Source organism: Hyperoodon ampullatus (assembly GCF_949752795.1).
Source record: "Hyperoodon ampullatus genome assembly, chromosome: 11".
Taxonomy (NCBI): Eukaryota; Metazoa; Chordata; class Mammalia; order Artiodactyla; family Ziphiidae; genus Hyperoodon; species Hyperoodon ampullatus.
In genome coordinates, this window is record NC_136924.1 from 73479090 (window position 1) to 73505579 (window position 26490).

The 26490-nt window shown below is 33.8% G+C and overlaps 1 protein-coding gene across 1 annotated transcript in view; it reads right to left on the reverse strand.

Annotated features, from left to right (window-relative positions):
* The window catches only part of ZFC3H1 (zinc finger C3H1-type containing), a gene marked incomplete at its 3' end in the record, with an annotated part of 48920 nt that overhangs the window by 9833 nt on the left and 12597 nt on the right, over positions 1–26490 (reverse strand). Inside the window, exons 3-26 of the mRNA XM_079715707.1 lie at positions 26077–26141; positions 22963–23161; positions 22491–22714; positions 20741–20864; positions 18511–18608; positions 17008–17217; positions 16643–16807; positions 15578–15715; positions 14812–14933; positions 14246–14395; positions 12306–12480; positions 11933–12064; positions 11008–11550; positions 10813–10922; positions 9608–9739; positions 9380–9501; positions 8326–8427; positions 8002–8121; positions 6914–7097; positions 5404–5590; positions 3650–3838; positions 2758–2995; positions 347–452; positions 66–264 (exon numbers count right to left, since the gene is read on the reverse strand). Of these exons, the coding sequence (XP_079571833.1) occupies positions 66–264; positions 347–452; positions 2758–2995; positions 3650–3838; positions 5404–5590; positions 6914–7097; positions 8002–8121; positions 8326–8427; positions 9380–9501; positions 9608–9739; positions 10813–10922; positions 11008–11550; positions 11933–12064; positions 12306–12480; positions 14246–14395; positions 14812–14933; positions 15578–15715; positions 16643–16807; positions 17008–17217; positions 18511–18608; positions 20741–20864; positions 22491–22714; positions 22963–23161; positions 26077–26141 (4034 nt within the window). The remainder of the gene's footprint in view (positions 1–65; positions 265–346; positions 453–2757; positions 2996–3649; positions 3839–5403; positions 5591–6913; positions 7098–8001; positions 8122–8325; positions 8428–9379; positions 9502–9607; positions 9740–10812; positions 10923–11007; positions 11551–11932; positions 12065–12305; positions 12481–14245; positions 14396–14811; positions 14934–15577; positions 15716–16642; positions 16808–17007; positions 17218–18510; positions 18609–20740; positions 20865–22490; positions 22715–22962; positions 23162–26076; positions 26142–26490) is intronic.

The window sequence follows — 26490 nt, forward strand, 5'->3', positions numbered from 1 at the left end:
GTGAAACATAAAAATATCATATTTAAGAATTATGAAAAAAAAATAATTATGAGTCTTTTTTTTACCTGCGAGATGAAGAATTTGCACGTATGATAAAAAACCTCTGCATTCTGAAGATTTTTTTCAAATGCAGTAAGCCACACTGTCCTAGCTTTGTCGTGCTGATTTGTTTCCAAATATAAAGCAACAAGGGATTCCAACAACTGGCAGTTCATGGGACATGATTCCAATAAATATTTACAAAGTTTCACCGCAGCCTCATACCTTAAGAAGAAAAACACACATTTAAACACATGAAAAAATCAATTTTTAATATGAGGTTAACTGCTTGTCAATTAAGTTTTACCTCTCAAGAAGCTGGTACAGAACAATCATGTTTGTGTAAAGTGGAACACAAGCCTCTACTCTTTCCTCAACAGTAAGGCTCTCATCTGTGCAAGCTTTCACCGCATCTATCCAAAAACACCACAATAACATGAATCAAACATAAAATGAATTATGTGACTGTGTTATTTAAACTCTAAGGTAGCCTATTCTTTTGTTTGACTATATCTTATTCACCTTTACTAAACTCCTGGTTTTCACCCAAAGGAGGTATTTCAGATATCTCCAAATTCCTAAAATTGAATCTTTCACCCTCACTTTCCTGTTAAGAATAAAACACCCAATATGAGCTCTTGAATCTTTGCATTTATACTAAATTCCTGAAAAATTATGTCAAAGAAATTAAAGAATGAATTATCTTTTCATCTTTCTCCGACCCACTTCAAGAGGTCTTGCTCTGCTGAACTACAGCCATTTAAACATCTCCCCCTAAACTAGATCTTTTCCTTACTCCTTCAAACACTTTTCCCTTTGTAAAGAGTCCTTTACTCGATCTTGCTACTTCTTAGAGAAAAGTCCTCCACTGTTTCACTTTGCACAACTGTCACCATTTCCTCCTTGCCCAAGGTGGTATGACTTCCCAGAACTGCTGAGTTTAAAAATGAATGCCATTCTGAAACAGCACTTTTGAAGTTCACTTATAAGGATCCTATCTAAACAAATCTATCTCTACATTCATTTTATCTGATTAGCATTTGATAATGTTCTTCCTCTTCTTTTTAATTTCTTCTTGCCTCTGCTTCCAAGAAATTGTTTATATTTTCTCTTGGTCTCATTCACTGACTCAATTCTCCCTTTTACCCCTTACTGCTATACTTTAAAATCTCCATTTCCTCAAAGAAAGAATCTCATAGCTTCAGCTGGTGAATAACTTACTGGGAGTGCATATTAAAAACTGTAAAGCACTATATAATACAAAAATTTCTATGTTGATAACTTTCAAATCCATTTCTCTATCCATAATTGTCCATTTAAGGTGCACTTCCTTATTTCCTTCTGCCAACAAGCATTTCCACTTGGATGACCAATTATCATTCACAAATACCACTCCTACTACCAAAATCAGTCTTCCCAATTCACCAGTTTTCTATTAGTACCCTTCCCTTTTCCTGGTCTCAAAACCCTGAAATCATCTTTGACTATTTTTTCTCTTCTTCCCTGACATTTAATCTGTCCCTAATCTCTATATGGTAACTTAAAATGTCTCCAATAAATACTCTCTCTTTCCCAGGTTACTTTTTTTAATGCCTCAGTTATGGCTGTCAGCTTCTGGTTGGTTTTCCTACCTTTGGTATCATTTCTCTCCAGCATATTCTTCCTTTCTTAAAGAATTTCTATTGCCATCAAGCCTACCATACTTAAAAGTTCTTGAAAATCTGGTATCATTTCCACTTATCAAGCTTAATTCCTACTGTTCTCCAGCACAAAAAGTCTCACTTTGATAAGGACTCTCCCTTCTTCTAATCTCCCTTTAAATCCATTGCACCAATTCCTATCTACTTGTTGCTTTTTGTTTACTTAGCTCCCCTAATAGGAACAGCCTTTTACTTCCTTTCTTCCTTAGTTTATTCAATGAACATTTACTAAGTGCTCAGTACACTGCCAGACATTATAGGCCCTTGAGAAATATAAAAATAAGACAAGAGTCCCATCTTTGAGGAGGAGGCCCACCATGTCAGTCACATTATAGGCAAGCTTCAAACTTCAGCTCCAAGTCCTAATTCGTCTATGAAGACATACTTGATCATGCCAACCTGCAATAATCTCTTCCCTCAGGTTTATGGCCTGTACCATGTAATTCTCTAAATCACAGATCCCAGTCTCTTCTCTAAGCACAGAATTTAGACTATATTCTAATAGACAGTTATGTGGCCTCATATGTTTATTAATTATGTCAGATGTATAGATTTTATCTTCTGACTAGGCTATATACTTCTTATTAGAAGGGAACAGGCTTTATATCTTATATATGTTCCAAAGCAGATACCTCGCTTAGTACATAGAGGAATCAAACTCACTGACTGATGGAGAAAATATTAATTACTTGAAAAAATAAGATATTATCTTTTAACTTTCACCTTGATAGATTGCTTTACAAAAATTTACCTGGTTCTATGATTCAATCAACTCATTAAACCTATGTAAATATGCTATATTATGTACATATTTAGCTGATATCCTTTGCCATAATCAGAAAAACGTGGCTTTCATAGATGCCAATGCTCATCTTATCTGATTCAATCCTTAATTTTTTAAGCATTTATATAATAAAATGTAAAACTTGCAATACATAAATTTGTTTCATTTAATTTTGAAGAATCATAATAAGCGATAAGTTGATGTTCTAAATAATTTATAAACATTTATACTTACCTTCAAATACTGCTAATAACATGTCAGGATTAGTCTTTACATCTTCAACTGCTTGCCACGGCATTAGAAATGGTTCTATATTAACAATTCTTGAAGGATTGGCATTAGACGGATCATAAAATTTTGAAGGGAGAACGTTGAATTCAATAAGATGTATGTAGGCCAGCCATGCCAAACATCGATCACTTGTTTTAAGGTGTTCAGCTACTATTCCATCATTAGCCAATTTCAATGCATTCTAGGTAAAATGGAAAAACAATCTGAAGGTGTTTTTAAAAATATTCCTAATAAGATTCAACTGTGAAGGCAAAGAAGATTAAAAGTGTTTTATTTCTTTGGCATGGTTCTTAAATACCTAAGTCAAAATTCTGATACTCACCAATTTTTTTAATGGAAAAACTCTTTAGAGATATCAATACCAGATTACCATAATTTTTATTTTATTTTATGCTAAAGTTTATGACATAATTAATGAAAAAGTTAAATTTATTTGTACATTTTAAGTATCTTGATACTCAAAATCTAGTAAGATAAAGAGAAAAGAGTAAAAATAAACAAAATACCTCACCACACCCATATAGAAGATTTTCACTATGGACTAACTTTTTCCCCTTATGGTTTGAATATTGAAGTTTATTCTGGTGGGTGCTCAGCAAATATTATTTTCATTTAAACATCATAAACACTCTAAATAAGGTATTATCCCTACTAAATAAGCAAAGGAGGAAACAGCTGTAAACTTACCCAAATTCACACAACTTACCAGTAAGTGGCAAACAAAGATTCAAATCTAAAGCCTGTGTCCTTATCTTTCAACAATGCTACCTGTACTGTTTTAAACCTTCAAAAAATTCTCTACAGAATGTCATTAAATGCTATAATAAATGTTTACCTGTAAAACTGCAAGTGCACTTTGGCATCTTCCAGTAAATATGTGTAGCTGAACTCTAAACAACAGAGCCTCTAAAAGCTGAAAGGACAGAATATCTGATGTTTCCCGCTTGGCTGCTCCCATCAGGAACTCCACCATTCTCTCACATACGTAATCCTTTTCTTCAAAGGTGCTTTCTAGGTGCAGAAACTGCCCAAAGGAATTTCATATGATTACTCCTGCTTCATAACAATAATCTAAAACTACAGATTTTTCACATTTCATTAAGAAACTATCACATATTAAAAATTCAATTTCTATAAAAAGGATAATTACAAATATGTATAAACCCATTGTACAGTACTATAACCTAAATTTCCCCTTCTACCACAAGTTGGAAAGTGGAATCAGATGAAAACTAAAACAATACAGATATACTCTCAGAATTATCACTAAAGCAATTTCACGTCTCCTTTCCTTGAATAAGTAAGTGGCAGCAAGACCATGATGGATCTCCAAAAGCTCACGTTTATGATCACATACAATCTAAATTGCTCAGGTGTGTATAAAAATTTTGAGAATAGCATTCATATAAGAAATATGTGACAAAATAATTAAAAGATTTAATCTTTTAAAGAAATTAAGAGGTCCTTTAAAGACCAAACAACTGGGCTTCCCTGGTGGCGCAGTGGTTGAGTCCGCCTGCCGATGCAGGGGACGCAGGTTCGTGCCCCTGTCCGGGAAGATCCCACATGCCGTGGAGCGGCTGGGCCCGTGAGCCATGGCTGCTGAGCCTGCGCGTCCGGAGCCTGTGCTCCGCAACAGGAGAGGCCACAGCAGTGAGAGGCCCGCGTACCGCAAAAAAAAAGTAAAGACCAAACAACTTAAGGAAAAACATTACACCCTATAATTTGTGGTGATCAATAGCATTAACTTTGGTACAAGACTGCAGGTTAAAAGTCAAGCATTTTTCATTGTCTAAATCTATTCAGTGAGTTAGGAGAGTAAGAAAGTGGCAAGTTCTTTCATTAAGGGATACCATGTTATCCAAATCTATCTGTTCTGAATTTCAGTTAGCAAGTAAATGGCAGATCTGATAGTAACAGTTTATATGAAAGTTTATCTGAATCTAATAATTCCTGAGTTCAGCTGGTTAAAAGTTCACATATTAATGAATATTTATTTTATAAGTGAATTAATCATAATTTTAAGTTTAAGCCTGGGTAAGAAACACCCCATTTTCTCAGAGAATGGGGAAAAACCCAGTTTTTCACCAAATCTTTTAAACTTAGCAAGGTTCGATATTAGTATGATTTACAGATAAAGTTTTTTCCATAAGTAACAAGGGTATATAATAAAAATACCAAATTATTTCCTGGCTTTCATGAAAATGTTATATAAGCATAAGAAAAAAGTTTTTTTAAATTATTTTCAGGTGCTTAGCAAAAAATTCATTTAACTTTGCCCAAACCAAAACTGCTTAAGAATAGGTTAGTCTAAAATGTTTTAAAATGTTTATGTTTCCTAATTACTAATAAAGTAAACAACAACAACAAAAATCACCTCTTCACTAAATACTGTCTTGTTTAGTCTAAATTAATCCTGACCCAGAGAAGTGGTTTTGAGGTTACTGGACAGTGAAAGTAAGGTTATTATTATATCTATATGCAGACAAAACATATGATCTATTAACCTACACATCAATATTTAAGATGACCTAAAGAATTATTGATAACACACACAAACACACACACAACTTTATCTTTTCTACTCACAGTCCAAAAACTTTGATAATCAGGAGCATATTCAACAGCTGTTTCACACATTTCCTGCACCTCCTCCTTGGTTCCTCTTTTTGAGAACAATCTGAGGTAATGACACCAAATTTCTGGATTGTCTTTGTTGTTTTCCAAAGCTCGAGCCAGAACATTTAAAGCAGAATCCAAGGACTCGGAACATAGCCTACATGTTTGAAAGAAAAAGCAGGACCATTTTTTTTAATGCTTGAAGATACTTTTAAAATCAGTCTAGTTCTAATAAGTCAACTTTTTAATTCCATTTTCTATTAGAACCTACCAAGAAGCTAGAATCACCAATGACAAAGGGAGGTAGATTAAGATTTTAAATCACATCCATCAAAAACAGGTCCCGATTTCCCACTGACCCAACAATTCCCTTTTAAGTGGATGTTCAATGCGCATTTACCAGATAAAAACAGTGTTATAAAACCACTAGATTATCAACTTCAAATGTACTTTATGTCCATATTCAGCAATACCTTTTATGATTTACACTGGTCTGGGAATGGGAAAAGTTAAACAAATCTCCCTCAAGGCCAGCTACTACCAGCACAAAATAATCAAAGCTTTCAATATAATAGTTCTTTTCAACAGTCAAGGGCTTGCTATCTCTTGGAGAAGAAAACTGTCTCTCATGATCCTATTCATAAAATAATGTACAGTTTTTTGGCCTTCACTCAGTAAATGAGTCAGAAAAGAAAACACTGTAACTTATCCTATCAACATGAAAATGACACACAGGTAAGTTAAATAAGCACCATGTTCAGGTATGTGTGATGTATGAGCATTCTGCAGTGCTACCTTAAAAAAGTTTTTATACCAAGTTTTAAGACAGAGCAGCCTGTTTAAAAAAAAAACCTTACTATTGTAATTCTAAAATTACAGTAATAAATATTACTCCTGGTAGTAAGAGATTATTCCTGGCAATCCTATCAACAAGTAGGAGTCAAAAAACACAATTATGTAATAGGAGCTGTCATTTTTGAGATAAATTACTATTTATCTTATTTGAATACACATAACATAACACCACACACAGAAAAAAGTCAATTCACCAGAATTTAGAGGTTCTTAGACAAGCTTTAAATCTCCAAATTAAAATTAACATGAAATTTAACCTGTTCCACTGTGACTTTATCACAATTTTATTGAGACCATGACTACCTGACTTATTAAAAAATCCAATGATTAATTCTTGGACCACTCAGAATTTACTGTTTTAACTGACACTGCTTTGAAATAAGAGCCTACTTAAGTTAAAAACTGTAGCTAATTTATTACCCATACACTAAGCCATGCACATAACTCAAGATCTAATCTTAAACTTTTTCTAATAGCTTTAAAACAATTAAGTGCTTTTGGCTTTGTCAAAAAACAAAGACTCCATTGATAGTAGCAAGGAAACCTGATTACCAGAGATGAAATAAACTTCAAACATAAAAATATATATGTGCAACAGTTTACACAAAGATAGAAGGGGACGTACCCCTCATTTTGATTCAGGTACTTGTATGCAAGCTTGAGCCAAAGTTGTACATGAGAAGGATTTTCAAGCACACTTGCTTCTAAATTAGCAATGTCATCAGTCTCATTTGTAAAGTATCTGACATCATCTGGAGTGACAACTGTATCCAAAGCTGGAACATTTATTCGGTTCTCTGTCTGGAAGACTATAAGAAAAAGCACCATTAGCTTCACAATTTCTCTAAATCCACAAACCCAAGAAAAACCGATTGGCCTTATCTTTAAAATAATCTAAAAATCTAAAGCTCATAGCTTTAAGGTAGAGCAATCATATAGCTTATTGTCCAAACCAGGAAACTTCTAAGAGTAAAAAGGGATGTTAATAAAAATTACACCAGGATGACAGGTATAAACTAGGACTCTGCTGGGCAAACCAGAAGTATGACCTCTCTACTCTAAGCGTAAATGACATCAACTGATAATTCACATTCATTAAGTTTTAAGAGAATTATAATAATTTATGAAGATGATTTATTCCATATTCCACTACCTCTAAATTAGAGAAAAAGTGTTAATGTAAATAAGTACAGGAGAGCATATTTGCTAATCCACCAATAGTAGGCAATTAAATTATGCAAACTTGAGAATATAATGTAAGATGTATTCGACAATAAGGCACTCATTTATACATTACTTTGTTCACTCATTTAATTCATTCATTCTGTGAGCCTACTGCATGTCAGAAAACACAGACTCAAAGATAAAATAAAATAGAACTCCTGCTCTCAAGAAGGACACAGGCCAGGCAGTAGTTCTCAAATGGGAGCAGCACTGCTCTCCTCTCCCCACTCAAGTAATATTTAAAGCTGTCACATTTACTAAAGGGTGATCCATGCATTTACTGGGCAGGGGTCGTGAAAACAAAACATCCTGCAATATAAGGCACAGTCTTGTCCAAGGAAGAACTAATTGCCTTAAACGCCAAGCAGCATCACTTTTTTAAAAACAGAAACTTTTAAAAGGCTAGTAGATTACACCAAAAGATTAGCAAAGTGTTAGCAAAGTGTAACACCACAATTTAATGATTCTGGATCTTAAATTACTTCTTACCATACTTAATAGGTCCTGTAGACTGTTCCTCATCACTACTGAAATTATTCTCTGAAATAGGTTTTCTCCAAAACTTTGGCTTCCACTTTCTTTTATCTTTGTAGGTTGTAAATGGAGGTGCTAAAGTAGACAGGAGAAGACTGCTGGTTAACAGAACTAGCCTTTTATAGTTTTGAAGGATACCCAAATGGTACTCAAAAAGAGCTAAATTTATTCTATCATGTTATTCAGACATGGTATACATATATTTCTACATAATGCCAAAAAATTTGTTCTCATAAACTCTAAGGTCCTTTTGTGTGAGAGAAAGATACATATACTCACTATGGCCTTTACTTTCATTGATATTGCTCACAAGGAGAACAGCCATCTGGTCCATTGACATTCGATCTTTGTTTACTCCAAAAAGTTTCTCAACATATTTTTCTGAAATTAGAGCAGTGTTATCTTCATAAAAAGTATAAAAAACACGGATTACAGAGATGAGGCTAATTAAAGAGTATGAAGTAAAGAATAGTTTAAAAATTAAAGGTACTAGTCAAAAACACCTATGGCTTTCTAAAGGGCAGGGTCTACATTATCTTAACTACTACAGCAAATCCTACCATATCATGCACCCCAATTTGGACTGAAAAAAAGTATTTCCTAAAACAACCTAGGCAAGTGAAAATTAAAGTCCCTAATTAGGAATGACTAAATAGATTCAGTGATGTTACCATCACTCTGAGTTGTGATAATACTGAATTTAACAAACACTAATTCCCCTACTTCGAAAGACTTGTAGTTTAAGGTTTAATATTTGGCACTCAATCTGGGAAAAAGCGTAACAACATTTATTCACAATGTCTGGCAGTAATCTATGCTTTCTACAGTGTCAAAGTGTATAAAGTCCTTTTTTATTTCATTGTAGAATCTGAAATTATAGTCACCTCAACTTCTAATCCCCCTCTATTTTTGAAAATAGTAAATAAAAATAGGGTCTATTTTTAAATCATTGGTATTATTTCTATATTAACATATTCTTCTAAATAAAGTGAAATATTTAGATGAGCTCCGTCAAAAGAACTGTCTGCAATAATGGAAATGTCTCACACCTGCACTGTCTTACTGGTAAGCACTTACCAATACTGAGCTCAATAGTACCTACTGAGCACCTGAAATGTGGCTAGTGTGACTGAGGAAGAAAATTTTTATTTAATTAACTTAAATAGCAACACATGGCTAGTGACTACTGTACTGGACAGAGCAGATCTAGATAAAGTGTCAAAGATGAATGTATTGAATTATTATGGCTGTTTAAAGATGTCAACAACTGAATATAAAACTTTTAAATTGCCTAAATTCAATTTTCACTTGGGAAACAAGAGGTCTTTAAAACCTGCTGCAGCAGCAATTTCTTCATCAGTGCTTGTCTCTGAACAACCAATCAAAGACAGATTATATGACAGAATGTCCTGGAATAGCTGTTTTCGGCTAAGCGTATAGTCTTGTGTATGCTGCCTAAAATAAAATAACAACACAGAAAAGATAATCATGTATATATCAAAGCTACATAACCAAGACTGCCTTTTAAATTATAAAATGTTAACAAATAAAAACTACTCACCACTGACAATCATCATCATTACATGTTCCTGTTAAATCAAAACGGCAGAAACACTGATCTGGTTCGATCATATTACTATATGATACTGAGCTTAGGGGAAGTTTTTCCTTGGTTCGATAGTATGGACTAAATCTAAGAAGAGAGGTAGAGAGGCACATTACGATGCTCCATAAACATTCCTCAGAAATTTTAAAATTTTTTCATTTTTTCTTTCTCAATTAAAGTTTCTATACTTTGAGCTTACTATTTATCTAATTACTTAATACCAAAATTAACTCTAGAAAACAACCAGAATATCAAGTCATAGGGACAAACTACTTTTATACCCAGACATAAAATATCTGAAATAGAAAACAAAGAACAAAAATATCCTGTATTCTAAACGTAGCATTTTCCTACCACATAATAAAATGCTGTATAACACTGGTATTTCTTCCACACATTACCAGCCAACCAAAAACTAGAGAAGTCTATACCACCTGGTAGGTGTTGTACGATTTTATGATTAAATCATACCAATTCAATACTCTCACAGCTTCTAAAGAGTCTTTAAAAAAAAAAGAGGGCCTCCCTGGTGGCGCAGTGGTTGAGAGTCCGCCTGCCGATGCAGGGGATACGGGTTCGTGCCCCGGTCTGGGAGGATCCCATATGCCGCGGAGCGGCTGGGCCCGTGAGCCATGGCTGCTGAGCCTGCGCGTCCGGAGCCTGTGCTCCGCAACGGGAGAGGCCACAACAGTGAGAGGCCCGCATACCACAAAAAAAAAAAAAAAAAAAAAAGAGACAACCTCCCAAAGTTAATCATCTGAAAGTGTCAAATCAATTTTATGAAAGCTAGCCAATGCATTCCTTAGAGTAACAATAAAATTAAAAAGCAAAAATTTTAAATTCTCCTAAGACTCCAGTTATTTTTCCTAAAATCCTTAACAGATGTAGTAATTCAGAATTCTCCACAATTTCACCAGTAGCCAGAAATTAGGATTTGATAAGAATTAGTAAACCCAAGTGTAAGTTAAATCTTACTTCCTGTTTGGTTCAAGTTTGACAACAAGGCACTTAAATTTTTATATTCCCTAAAAGGACAAGTTCATTTCTGAGCAGCCATGATTCAATTTTTTTTTCATGGTCATCACACATTCCAGATTAAGGTATCATTAAGAACAAGGAGCAATCCTGAACCTCAAGTTTACTGAATCTTTCTTCTATACCTGTAAGACTTAAAAACTAGAAGGGGACTATGGTAGGGTCTAAACGGACATGGCTTCACTTCTGTTGTTTTACTCTGTCCTGTCACGAAATCCACATCCACAGAAATCTCCTGCAAAAGAAAACAGAAATTGCATAAGGTAATAAAGGCTAGGGTGAATTCTAGATTTTATAAAGAATATGAAATGTTCAGTTACCTGACCACGCAAAACCTTGTCTGTAATGCCTGTGGTAGTTTTTAAAATCAGTTGTTTTAAGCTATCAGCTTTTGAATATAATTTCTGCAATTCACCAATTTTTAACCCTAGAAAAAGTTCTGGTTTTTCTACTGTATTCTTAGTAGGTTTGTTTATACATTCTTTGTTAGGTGTATCAGTGTGCTTAAGGTTAGGTTTAGTAAAAGAATTGGATTCTAAGAAGGATCTTCTTCTTTCTCTGTTTGACCCAGACAAAATCTCATCATCAACATCATTTTCCTCAGTGTCCAGACTTAATTTATCTTGAGTCAGATCGTGAAGTGAGGGTTGAGGCAAAGAAAATTCAGGTTCCTCTTCCACAAGTGGACCAATATTTTGCTGTTCCTTTGCTTTAAGGGCCCTGGCTTCTTTTAGTTTCTGAATTTTCAGGGCATATTCATATTCTAGCTTTTGCAATCGTCTTTTTTCCATAGCAATTAGTTCTGCTGAATGCTTTCTTGGACTTGATATTGGAGAATTGTCCAGTCTCATCATTTTGTTAGGCTGGGGGGAAAAATGATAGCAATATTTTATACTGCTATGACTTTATAAACAATTTTTGGTAAGATAATTGTGCTATCCCTACAATACAATGCCAACATTATAAAACTAAGTCAATAACGAGAATAAAACAGTTTTACAAAAGCCTCCAACAGATTTGCTAGTTAATCTATGAGGTACGAAAAACAAACAAACAAAAAAAGTCAAAATAAACAAACAAAAAAAAGTTTCCAAATATGTGGGCGCCATTTAAAAACAAATCTTTAATCTTATTCTCTTTGAATCTGCAGGGAAAAGCTTGAACTTTTTATGCATCTCTTACCCTCAAAAGAATAATTAAAACCTTCTCCTTTTCAAACATTAAATATTTCTACAAACAACTTACTCCAAGGCGATCTTGTTCCAGTTTACGTTTTCCTATTTCTTTACTAGCCACTGCTTTTGCACGAGCAAGTTCTTCTCCATACTTCAGAGTCAAAGCTTTCTTAACTGTAACACGTTGTTGAACTCTGTGAATCTGAAATATAGGGTAATTCTGAATATGTAAATCTTAGGAGAGGAAATACCTTCTTAAACATAATTTCTTTGGGGTATTCAAGTGAACATTAAAAATATGCTAATATTACATCTCAATGGAGAACAATGTATAGGTTACACATTTTGATGGCTTTGGTTTATGGTTTTATTAAAAATTTGGCCCATAAAAATGTGTAGTAAACATGGGACCACAATATTTGAATTTAAGAAAAGAACATTACTTGTTCCTGAAGCTTCTTCAAAAACATTCTGTTGACACTGAGAATTTTCTCTGTTGCCTGAAGCTGCTCTGTAAGTTTTGTAATTTTTGTTTCAGCATTTCGAACAGATTCTTTCTTCTTAGCTTCTTGCTGTACTAGATTCTTTAAAACAGATTCATCTTTCATCAAGAGAATCCTAATTGGGAAATAACAAAAGTCTTATGAACGTTTTTCTAAACTAGTGGACTGACACCATCAGAATAAAAAACTTACAAAGTAATAGCTCATTTTTAAAAATATGTTTATGATACACAGAGGTAAATATTTAGAAGAATAAAATAAGTATTCAGATAGACACTGTTAAATTTTATGAAAGCAAATATGGGTTGGTCGTTTTTTTTTTTTGGCAGCACCACGCGGCTTGTGGGATCTTAGTTCCCCGACCAGATACTGAACCCAGGCCCTCAGCAATGAAAGCGCAGAGTCCTAACCACTGGACCACCAGAGAATTCCCTGGGTCTGATCTTTAAAAAACAAAACAAAACATGCATCTGAGTAATGTGAATTACAGTTGAAAAGCTATTAATAGTAACCTTCAATGTAGCCCTAAATAACTCCTGAAAAATGAGGACCTAAGAGGGCTTCCCTGGTGGCGCAGTGGTTAAGAATCCGCCTGACAATGCAGGGGTCACAGGTTCAAGCTCTGGTCCAGGAAGATCCCAAAGGCCGTGGAGCAACCAAGCCCGTGCACCACAACTACTGAGCCTGCACTATAGAGCCCACGAGCCACAACTACTGAAGCCCGTGTGCCACAACTACTGAAGCCCACATGCCACAATGAAGAATAGCCCCGCTCACCACAACTAAAGAAAGCCCGTGTGCAGCAATGAAGACCCAACACCCCCCCCAAAAAATTAAAAACATAAAAAATTAAAAAAACCTCAAATAAAAAAAGAAAAATGAAGACTTAAGACAGAAAATCGCCGTTTAGTTTCATTTATAATGCTCCTAATAAACACACAAATAAACATCTAATAAACATAATCAAGCACATTTAATTAATTTACAAACCTCTAACTCATTTTATCTAAAGCAAAGCAAAGGAGAGAAAAAGACGTCTAATTTTTAAACAATAGACAGATGTAAAGACTGGAACTGAGAAGTAAAAATCAGGACAAAAAGACAAATTTACAGATACAGATTTTCATCTTTTCAACTTCTGAATATTGTGATAAAAAAAAATCAAGAATCTTTCCCAGAAAGATACCATATTTCAAACAGTCATGACACATGACATCTAGAATGAATCATAAAAACAGAGAATATGTGATAAAGAGAATGAGGAATAGAAAGACAAAGAATTTTTAAAAATCTTTTCATTTGTTATAAAAGTTATTAAAGAAATGGAATCTATATGAATTTATTTTCATTTCTTTTAAAACATACACAGTACCATTTCTCGTTGATAATTTTGGAGATTTATGGTCACCACAATATTTCACAATATTTCATCTATGAGTAACATTTTTCAGATCTCTAATATCAGGGTATCTTAATGTTACTGCATATCATATTTTTTGTAATAACACAATATTTGACCATGTGTCTTACTGAACAGACTAAGTAATGACTATTTCCAACAATCAAGTCTACCAATTTTAACAATAAAAATATGCTTCCAATAAAGGTCTTTAAAAAACAGGCCAGAGGTTTTAAGCCAAACATAAATCTGAAGGGGAAAACTTTCTTTTGAAGTCTTGATATTTTTATTTAAACATTAATACTATTACTTCACGTAAATGTACAGTTCGACAAAATGACAGCCTTCTCTAGGCCTATCAAGTATGAAAGAATTAGTAATCACACAGTATACTTATTATTGACATACACCACAAAAATATATCCCTCTGATATAGGAACACTTAGATACATGCAGTATTTAATCAGATAATGAGACTCACCTATGTTTTTTAAGTTTTGCTTCTGCATCTGTAACCTGCTTAGTAACCATTGCTATCCTGCCAATCCCATCAATTTCTACATCAGAGTTTGCTGGGGATGATGAACTTGTCTTCAGCTGATCTGATTTAATCAAACGCTGCTTCTCACGACTAAAATAATCAATAAAGATTAATAAATTATACCAAAAAATAAACTGAAATTATTTTTTAAAGATGTATTCTATTTCATAAAATAAAGTAAAAATATTAACTAAGTGACTAACATATTGACTAATAACAATGATGACCAATATGCATGACCCAAGTTGGCATTCAAAGGTGATAGTGTAGTTCTCCTTTGTAACAGCTTTTATCTTTTTCTAAGCTGTTTATACCTCAGTGCATCACTGTCTTCAAGCTTACAGATGATCATCTGGCTCCCCATCCTGTGCAAGTTCTAAAAACATTAACTCTTCATCTTGGATAAAAATCATCATCTTCATTTCCCAATGCCAATAAACTGTATACAGATTAAGCACCGAAAATAGTACACACCTTTAAAGCTAATTACATAAAATGCCACTTACTTGGCAATCTCTTCCTTTAACAATCTATATTCAATCTTCTTTTCTTCAGGCAAAGCTTCAGGTGTTCGCATGGGATCATTTTCTTTTTCAGATTTTGGAGGTACTTTCGGTTTTGAAGCTTGCTAGAAAATATTTGAAGTCAACCAGATCAAAAGCTTTTATAATCCCACACTAAGATCTATATTTTACATTATCCAGTACACATTTATATGTTTAGAAATAAATAAATATCTTCATCCATATTTTCTATTCCGTTTAAAAAAACGCAATGCCGGCCGTTAACCACCAAATTAATTGTACAATCCAAGTAGTCAAGACTTATGGTTTGAAAATAATTGAACTGTTTCATATCTAAGCAACTGCTGCAATTAGGAATAGGGATAAAAGTTGTATTTAGGTGATACACTTTGATAAAAAAATTATTTTCTGGTAATATAACAAAATTCCAAAACAATAAATTTCCTTAGTACAGAGGACAACTATCCACACAATTTTACTATTTTGAAAAAAGGGACAGTCAACTGGAAACAAAAATAAAAGGGGTTTTTTAATAGTTAAACCTATCTAAATTTATACACGCTTCATTACATAAACTCCTAATAATACAAATACTTATTTGTATTATTTATAATTTCCGTAATTCTTATTTATATTTCCGTAATTCAATATATTAAAAATCTAAACCTCTAAGGTCTAATTTCCAGGAAAAACAAACAAACTTTAATGATTGTCAATAAATCTTTTCATCTTTCATTACTGCACTTACCTCAGCAGTTCGTCTTGCTTCTTTAATCATGGACTCCAATCCACCAAAAACACTATTGGTTGACTTGGATGCCTCTCCATCAGATTCACTATCATCGGAATCATTTAGGGTTACAACCACTGATTTATGCTTTGGAAGCTGCAAAGACAGTATATTTGTTACTCTTGATGACAAAAGTATCTCTATCCTTTTCTTGGCTCTACCACAATTAGCTTCATGACCTTGAACAAGTCACTTTATCTGTATGAATTTAAATTCATAAAAATAATGGGTTTCAAGCAGACAGTCTATGGTTCCTCCTGTTTATATTGTATTAATTGACTTACTTTGTCCCACTCCACAGATACTGGTTATATCCAAAAACATAAAAATATTCTATTGATTATATTCTCAGTCTCTCTAGATACTATCATCATTTTCTTCATTAAGTCTTATTTTCTCCAACTTTCTATAAAGAACCATAATGCAATCTAAATTAACCTTTTAAAGCCAAAGAAAAAATTAATAATTCTACATTATTATTAACAAAACTTTTTGGCTTTTGTGCTTATATATGGAGGATAAGTTTACCGAACAGAGGCAAGATTTCAACTTGGCTTTGCTCCATTTATTTTACTTTAAACCCATTAGAAAACAAGGTAGAAATAAATTGTCATTTCAATCTCCTTAATAAACATTGAAAAACATCATAAGTTCTTCCATTATAGTATAGTCATTAATTGAAAAATTATGAGCAAAGATGGGAGAAATAAAAAATATATATAATTTGCTAAAACTGACTAGACAGAAAATCTAAATGGACCAATTTATATGGAACAAAAACTGAGGAAATGGCAAAAAATACCACTCTGAGGAAAATAATGCTTCCCAAAAAATATTATCATGAACTCTAGCAGTTTTTAAGTGAAGAAGCTGCTCCCATTTCACTATTAATAAATAAAAAATAATACATATATGTTTGTATATAATAAACTAGGAGTTAGGGAATAGGACAGCAAAACTGCAGACAAATTTCTCACAAGCTGTTTAAATAACAATAAGACTAATTATTTTGTTTGTTTTTACCGAGATCACAGTTCGTGGAAGACGAGGTCCTCTGTGAAACTTTGGGTTCTGTATCCTAGGCTGAGATACTGTATTAATACTGACTATCGATAGATTGCTTCTTGGCACAGGCTGTGAATTGTTCAGAACTGGAGGTGAAGGTGGGTCACTATTACTGGATGTTTCCTAAAGAAGGAAGAGACAGATATGAAGTAATTTTAAATGAAAAGAAATTTCTGTCACCTTTAAAGGTCTTGAGCAAAGTAGTATCAGACTTATCCCCACTTTACTGAAAAGCCCAATGAATCCCAAACTAGCAGAGAAAAGTAGGGCTACCTAAAACTAAGCTCAACAGCACCACCTAGAGGTTCAGATACCTAAATTACCTCTGGCTTGAAAGCTCTTTTATTCGCTAGAGATTTAAGTAGCTCTTCTCGAAGCAGCATTTCTTCCTCTTCTTCCTCATCTGCAAAAGGTGGTTTTGGAGGCTGTTCTGGATCTTCAGGTGGAAGAGGTGGTAAAGGTGGTAGAGGAGGTAGAGGTTCAAGAGAAACACACAAGCCTTCCACATAAGGCTGGCTCAAAGGTGGTATTGACTAGTTGTTTTTTTAAAAAAAAGAAATAATAATTACTATGCAAATTTTACCCATTCCAAGTGTTTATCTTTAGAGCAACATTAAATTAGAAAAAGGTAAACAGGTTATTACTTTACTGTAAGCATAAGTGAACTAAGAATACTGGAAATCTCAAAACTAACCAAATCCAATATTCAGCCATGAAAAAGTATAATTTTTACAAAAAAATAAAAATCAACAATATTTGAAACATTTAATTTATAAACTGCAAGATAGAGAAATCAAACTTTACAGTGTCTATCTCCCTAGATGACTACCTGAAAACAAACAGATAACAAAAAATCAGATACATATGACACTTAAGTAAAAATCAAAACTTAGGAACCAAAGGGATTCCGGGTGGGAGTAGTCTAGAGTATCTCAAGAATTAATTGTAAAGAAGAGTCACCACTACCCTCATAAAATCCTTGTGAAACGGCTTCTTCGAGATTATCTATAAAGACAATTTTACCCAAATCCCTGAATTTGCACATATTTTTGCTTCAAAGACCTTCCAGTATTTCTCTTGGCATATAAAACAATTCAAGGAAGAAAGAAAAAATGTTTCTCTCTCACTCTCTGCTCTAATATTCCCCTCATCTTCAACCTCCTAGGAGGACACCAGATATCTACCTAGGAACTGTGAAATGGCAAGGTCCCCACTAACCTACTAAGAGAGATCCAGTGTGACCTCTAGGTTCTCTCATCTGAAATAATTTCAGAAATTTTACTTAGTGATCCCCCACTTCCTTTTTTTTTTCTTTCTTTTTTTTTTAACAGGGACTGACAGTTCTTTCAAAAGGTAGGGAAAAGAAATTAACTTGCATAGACAATGCTTTTCTTTTACTGAATTTTCAAATTATAAGTAACTATTTAATCAAAAGAGGAGAAAGGACAAAAGTTTCTAGAAGCACCTTAATGCACTTAAATCCCAATTCCCCCTAAAAAATCCAGAACAATAGATAATTCTTACTCTGCTTTGGAATACATTTTCTGAGGAACAAAGAGAAGAAAGAAGGAAACATACTAAGTACTGAAAGAAAGTCAACATGAGAGTAAAAATTAGCTACGAAAAAAATCTACCAAATGGACAGTCTGCCAATAATTAATCAACTGTTTATTCCACAGATTTCATAGCTATTAATTCTGATAAGCAATTTTGATTTTACACTCTCTTCAAACCTAACAATTAATTATAGGCCAGCTTTTCAAAACAAATTAGAAAAGACATAAGGCTACAAAATATTCGTAGAAATCTTATCAATTCTCACTTACAGAAACCTGAGGTGGTGGAGGCAAAGAAACAGATGGTGCCGGAGAAAAATACCCCAATGAACATTCAGAGAAGAATGGTTGTTGCACTGGTGAAGGAGCTGCAAAAAAATTTTTTTACAAGAGCTTAATAATAGATATATTTCAACAGGAATAAATTAAATTTATGATATTTTTAAAGAAATACAATTGCATCTAAGTAGAGTACAAGTGAGATTTTATTAATCTCCAATAAAATATTTAACCTCCATGAGACCACCTCCACCTATTTAAAATTGTCCTTATATCATTACAAAATCAGCCATCCACTTAAGTTGATATTTAGTCCCTCAAAACTCTCTACTTTGTTCTACTTTTCACCTAGTGGTGGTAACAGGGAATAGAGCAGGAAAGGCTAGAAACACTTTTTTTTTTTGGAAATAAACATACTTTTTAAGAAATAGTAAAACAAAAAATTCCCCTGAATCTGCCAAAGTGTCCTAACCAAAGGAAAACAGTGATGTGGTGACTCCATTCCTCCCTTCATGTGGAGAAAAGTGAAGAAATGGACTATTTAAATTGGATAGAAAGCAAACAGGACTAGCAATGAAAAGAACTACCCGTTGTATTTAATTATTAAAGTGTACACTTTTTCACATTTTAATAATTCTGGGGACTTCCCTGGTGGCCCAGCGGCTAAGACTCCCAATGCAGGGGGCCCGGGTTTGATCCCTGGTCAGGGAACTAGATCCCACATGCCACAACTAAGAGTTTGCATGCCGCAACTAGAAGATCCCACATGCCACAACTAAGACACTGATGCAGCCACATAAATAAAAAAATAAATATTAATAATCCTGAAATAGTTACTGATGCATCTCAGTTAAATTGTTAGCATTTCTTCCTTGGCAGCAGCTAAAAATATTGATAATTGCACATTTTACTGTCAGTGGTTTCTTTAGACTCACTGAAATCTGGCAGATTCAAAGACTACTCTTGCTACTCAATGACCATACAACCTTAGGGAAAACTAACATTTCTTCTTTGTCCCCGTTGTCTCTCAAGTCAATATAGATATTAACCACATGCCTTATATGGGGCTGACTTGTGGCCCAAATGATGCCATTTGACTATACACTGACCCTTAGAACACTTTACTTCTTGAAAATGTAAATATTTGTGATGAATATGGCAAAAAGTTAAAATTTAGAAAACTGAGTAGAGTACATTCTCTGTATAATAATTTTTTACAAAATTCTTTTAAGAGGGTAGATCATAAAATTATTTTATAGAAAGAGTAATAATAATATTGTCAATACTTGGGAACTACAATGAATCATCTCCAAGAACCTGGAAGTATGAAAATTAAAGATTGACCAAAGAGAATTAAACTATGAAATCAAAATATAAGATTATTAAATATGAACCGAAACATAGTAACCTGAAAATGAGCACTTTTATTAACATTACCAAATCATACAGATTTTGCCTTCTCTCTAGGCACACTAAAGTAGAATTCTAGTTTAATTTGGTCTCACAATATGACCACTGGAAGAAAAACACTGATCATGTGGCCTTGCAGGTAAGTATTCTAGTTCCTAGAACACCAGCTGCATTTGGTTGTCTGCCTCAGTTTTATGTGTGTTAATTAGTAAGAGAACAGGTCTCTCACAGCTGATCACCACTGAATATCAACTAAAGCGAGCCTCTAGCCCGCAAGGATGGTCATACCCTAAAATGTGCAATCTAACTGAGGTACAGCCCTAACAGTTCTAACCAGCTGATCCTAAGACACCACTAGTATCACTTTCCATCTCCCTATTCCTACAGAGTATCATCCATCAGTGGAAGGAGGAAGGAAGCCTAAAATCAAGAAAGATTGCCCCCGCTTTTTTAAACTAAAGCGAAGAATGCCTTAGATACAAAGATATTTAAGAAAGCAAAGGTTTGTTTGTTTTTTAAAACAGTGTTCTCACCTTTCCCACAATCTTCACTTTTTAGATCACATAGATAACAGTAAAACACTGCCTTCTTATTAAAATGCTATATAGAAATACTTAGAAATAAAGGTTAATATTACACATCTGAGGTTTGCTCTTGAAGTATTTATAACACCAAATAATATCTATGGTTGTACAACCTGCCAGCAAATCTCACCTTCATTACACATTTCTTTCAAGGTTTTGGGTAGCTTTGTGACCATTTTCTACTTAATAATTGTGAATATGCAAATGTTTTAAGGTTTGGCTCATACCTGGAGAATTGGTTTCACTATCTGTATCCATAGCAACTTCTTCATAGTTATCATATTGATAAATGCCTCCTCCACTATCAGTAGGTTGCTTATCTAAGGATCGTCTCAGGTCAGGATCTGAAGACTTAATTACATAAGATTTTTTTTTAGTTTCACAACATTTTCTGTCTTAATCTATTCTTAGGCTAGAAATTACAAAACAATTAATAATTATCTTTTATGCAGAACAGTATCAAAAATCATGATGATCCAGTTAGAACTGCCTATCACATCTGATTGGGGAAATTCAATATACATGACAGGTACACTGTGGTTGACATTTTACAACTGTCAGAAAATGAAACTAGCAAGTACTACATATACAGATGAAATCTCCCAGAGTGAGCTGAGCCACTAAATAATCAGCTATTCCTCTAGAAAATAAGATGACCCCAAGCTCATAAATACTAATGGCCTCTCTCTGTAAGCTAAGAAATCAGATAAATGAATTCAAGTTTTATGTAATCAAAACTATATTTAGAATATTGCCCAAATAATCCATTAACATTTTAGTTATGAATAAACTAATGATAACTGAAAACTAAAAACTCTTGTCATATGCTCGTATGTTTTCTTTTTCTTTTTCTTTTTTTTTTTTTTTTTACTTCTTACAATGTTCCACTCGGAGACAGTTTATAACAAATTGAAAACTAGCAAAAACTATCCAGGGCTTCCCTGGTGGCACAGTGGTTGAGAGTCCGCCTGCCGATGCAGGGGACACGGGTTCGTGCCCCAGTCTGGTAAGATCCCACATGACGTGGAGCAGCTAGGCCAGTGAGCCATGGCCGCTGAGCCTGCGCGTCCAGAGCCTGTGCTCCACAATGGGAGAGGCCACAACAGTGAGAGGCCTGCGTACCGCAAAAACAAAAAACAAAAAACTATCCAGATGGATATGAGTAACATACAACTATTAATAAAATACTTCTCTAAAAAAAGATTCTATCAAAGTGCTTTCTGGAAGTTCAAAGTATGAATACTTACATATTCCTTACTTAAGCAAACCTAACTCTTGACTTCCTACAATTAAAGAGCTCTTATTCCTTAATATCCCTCTATTCTTTAATAATACACTCACGAGTGTATGAGACTACACTCGTGAGTGTATTATTAAAGCTCAGAATTCTGAAATTTGTCACTGCTAATAGCACTAGATCAGTATTAAATCTCCAGTTTACTTCCTAACACCATCCATAAAAGACAATGACTTAGTCATTATCAATGACTTATACATAATAAAGGCTCACAAATGCTTGATAACTAAAGTCACATGCACTAATGCTATTACTATATGACGATTTAACTTTCTTTTAAAATAGGCCATATCAATTAATCATGACACATTTCTAATTCTACATTACTAAAAAATGGAAAACTAATAGGGAACAGTCATTTTAAGAATAAGTCCTCACTACAACTCAGTAATGTTACTTTCTTCTAAACAGAAAATGACAAAAAAGTCAAAAGGAAGCTTTTCTAACCATAATATTATATTAGCCTTTCATTTATTCTATTTCTAATATCTATAACTATAAAAACGACTCATTCTCAATTATAACCTGCCTTCCCTTCTTCCCAAGAGTTATTTATATAATGAGCTCTATCAAACAAAAGAACTTAGTACTTTTTCTTAGTTGACTGAATTTATGAAATAAGACTATAAGGACAGTTAAATTTGAGTAATATTTTGATTTTGTATTTTTGAACTCCTTACTTTACTCCTTGATCTCCTCTTTCCACCAACCAATTTCATGAATCGATTGTATTGCTCTTCCTGATTTGAGAGATCTCGAATTTTTCTGATTTCTTCTTCTCTTTTCCTTCTCTCTTCTTCTTCAGCTTGTTTCCGTTGATCCTCTTCTTTCTGCCTTTCCTGTTCTTTTTGTTGTTGTAGTTTCTTCCATGCCTTTGTTTGCTGCTTCCTCAATGCTTGTTTAGCTTTAAATAAAAAATACAGAAACATCAGTACCTATTAGAGTTAGAATTTTCTAGAAGATAAAAGAAAATAAGAGCTTTAACAATTTTTTTCATTATTAAGTCATATATACAGCTGCTCCTCTAAGTTCATTTATATAAGATTATCCTTTAGTCAGGATATAATTCTCAGCTCAAAACTTTCTGAATTAAAATCTAAAAACCATACTGATATAGGAAATCAATTAAAAGAATTTAACAGAAATGATCACCTGTAGTGCTAACTTTTTTGGCTGAATGTGTTTTTGTACTGGTTTTAACTTTTTGCTGTACAGTTTTCATCTTAGTCAGCTTTTCTTTGCTTTCTTTCATCACCTGCTGTTCTTTTTGTTGCCATTTTTTACTGGCTGACTGAAGAGCCAAAAGACGAAGCTGCAATTCAGATAGCTCCTCTTCATCTTCACCAAGCTTCTTTAAAAAAAGAAACAGTTGCCATTTAAAAATTATTTGACTTTAAACATATTATCAAGTCAAATCTTTTATAAGATCAGTTTGTTAGTTTTAAGGCAAATACTTAATGGTAAATATTAATACAAATAAAATAAGGAAACTGAATAACTTACCATAGCCCTATACTCTAATTCAGTCCCTGTAATACAAACAGAAGATCAACCTGTAGAGGGTATGTGTGTATATGTAAGTGTGAAGGGTTAGAAGGGGAGGGTACAACTGATGATGAAAAAAAAAAAGTTAAGGGTTAGAGATTGGCATTTAACTGCCTCCCAAACAGGAGTAGAAATCTGATGGCAGTGAATGGAAGAAGAAATCAACCCAGGGGAGGGAAGGAATGAAGAACGAAGTGGTTCCATAATCAGGTGTACTTGCACTAGCCTTACAAGTACTACATAGAACAGGCACAGTGAATGTCAAGATACAAATCTGCAAACTTTTTAAAATATATATTTTATAAATCTTTAATAAATCTGTAAATCAGTTTTTTTGTTTTGTTTTTTTTTAAGAAGACATTGATGAAACTTTTTTTTTTTTTAAGATGTTGGGGGTAGGAGTTTATTAATTAATTTATTTTTGCTGTGTTGGGTCTTCGTTACTGTGCGAGGGCTTTCTCTAGTTGTGGCAAGCGGGGGCCACTCTTCATCGCGGCACGTGGGCCTCTCACTATCGCAGCCTCTCTTGTTGCGGAGCACAGGCTCCAGAGCGCAGGCTCAGTAGTTGTGGCTCACGGGCCTAGTTGCTCTGCGGCATGTGGGATCCTCCCAGACCAGGGCGCGAACCCGTGTCCCCTGCATTAGCAGGCAGATTCTCAACCACTGCGCAACCAGGGAAGCCCCCTTTAAATCAGTTTTAAAGGAAAAAATATGTAAAGATTTGCTTATATTTGAGCATTCCATGTTCTAAAGCTACAGATATTTATCTGAATATTGAAAATATTTTGAACACCCAAGACCTCTTCAGGAAAGCTAAAACAGGAAAACAGGTTAGGAACAAATGTTTGAGAACTTTTCTCCAATTGAAGTAACTTCTTAATTTTTTCACTCTACTTTTTTTGAGTTAATTTTTTTAAATTATTCTATTCTGTACATTTTAGCTAAAATATAACTGAAAATGTCAGGGAACCTAAGCAGAGGTTCTAAATTGGAGTCCATGAGACTTTACTGGGAGGGAGAGAAGGAGTCCTTTGGCATCCCCACTACTTGAAGTTAAACACAAAGCTGTATATGTTTTTCCTTTATGTGTATATATGGAGAAGGAGGGGCGACTCAAAAGAGGCTAAGACTCAAGAAGGTTAAAGCCCGCTTACCCAGTGACTTTCCCTTATAGGTGAATTGTAATGACATTTTTAAAATCCAATAAATTATTTAATTGTTAAACATAAAAAAACAAACAAACAGGGATACTACCTAGTAGTTTAACCTTATATAGACTATTATAAATCTCTAATTAAACTACCAAAACATATTTCAGTACTTCAGCTTACCCAAGCCAGGATACAGTTACTCTTTCCTTTTTTGGGAAGTATATGTAACAAATGAGCTTAAAAATTATCGTGAGTCTTTTTTACTCCAAGTCACTTAAACATATCAAATTCTACTGCTTGGTACTGAAGACCTATAGCCATGCTATCCAAAAATGGGATCAACAAGCCACGTATGGCTATTTAAATTAAGCTAAAATTGAATAACAACTTTATTTCCTCAGCCACACTAGTCACATTCCAAGTGCTTAATAGCCACATGTGGCTAATAGCTACCATATTGGAGAGTGCAGGTATAGAACATTTCCATTATTGTAGAAAATTCTATTGGACAGTGCTGATCCAGAGCTTAAGTAAAATAAAGCTATCATACTGTTCCACTGAGACTTAAAAGTCTTTGATTATCTTTTGCTACTAACCCTTCTGGAATGAAAGAGACCACTGATTCTGTCATTCAACTATATGCTACTTAAAGCAGCTACTTGATCAGCAAGCGCACTGAGCCTCATTCAAACTCCTTGTTCTGACGCCTAAGTCCTATGTAACTTTAGGCAAGTCACTTAATCTATGCACATGAATCTTAGTTCATCTGTAAAAGAGATGTCAACCTACCTTACAGAGTTATGGTTATGATAGTCAAAACCATACACATATAAACGCACGCATGTGTGTGTGCACATGCGTGTGTATCTATTATATTATCATCCTTAAATTCAGGACCCTTTCTTTTCTAACGCTTCTAGGCTCTTTGCATCATTTCAGTTTACCCATAAAAAGCAACTGAAATCTTAACAGAAGAAACTGCAGATATTTCAGATCTCTAATTCAACAAACAAAAGGCTTGGGCCAGTGAGTACCTATTACACATCAAACACAGTGCTTGATGCTCTTGTACTTTATCCTGCTGAACCTCACAACAACCCAGAGAACAGATGACATTAAACTCATTTTGTAGAAAAGAAAACAGAGGCAAGCAAAGGCTGAACAGCTTACATAAGGATCACTCAGCTAATAAGAGGAGCTAGAATTGGATACCAGGTCAAGGTTTGTCTAACTCCAAAGCTTTCTCACATAGCATAATCCCCCAAAATTAGGAAAAGAAAATCTGTGGAGGAAAATTAGAAGTTTCAAAAACCAAAAAAGCAAAAACATTATCTATAGATACATATAACATTTCAATTAAATGTAATCTAATTAAACCCAGTGGAGATACTCCAAGATGTCTCTCCAGATTTTCTTATCTTTAAGGCTTATATCCAAATGAAGGTATAGCAATGATGGAAAAAAAAAAAGAGTGAAAAACAAGACAGAATTTCCCTTTCAAAAGAACAGAGTAAAGCAGTGCAAGAATCAGTCTTACAGAGATATCCAATCTCACAAAGCAATATCTTACCTTTTCAGATAGAATATCTGAGGCACTAATTCTTCTCGTTAAATTTTGTTCCTTATCTTCTAATCCTTTAAAATAAAACAGCATACTTTGAATGCTTTAAAAGATTGTCACAATCAATTTAAAATAAAATGCTACATGATATTTACTAGTATTTATTTTAAACGGTCTCATTAAAGGGTCTCATTTTCTCAATCTCTCAACCAAAAGGAAAGAATCCTGTTAGAGAGAATGAAAATCTGAATAAACTTTCCAAATCAGCCTCATTTCTGAAAGTTATAATGCAAAAACAATTCAAAATATTAAATTATAAATTAAAACTGCACTATGGTAAGAATGACTTCTGAACTAAAAATAATTATTTCAAATAAGAACAGAATTTATAGAGTAGACAAGAAACAAAGCTTCATTACTGAA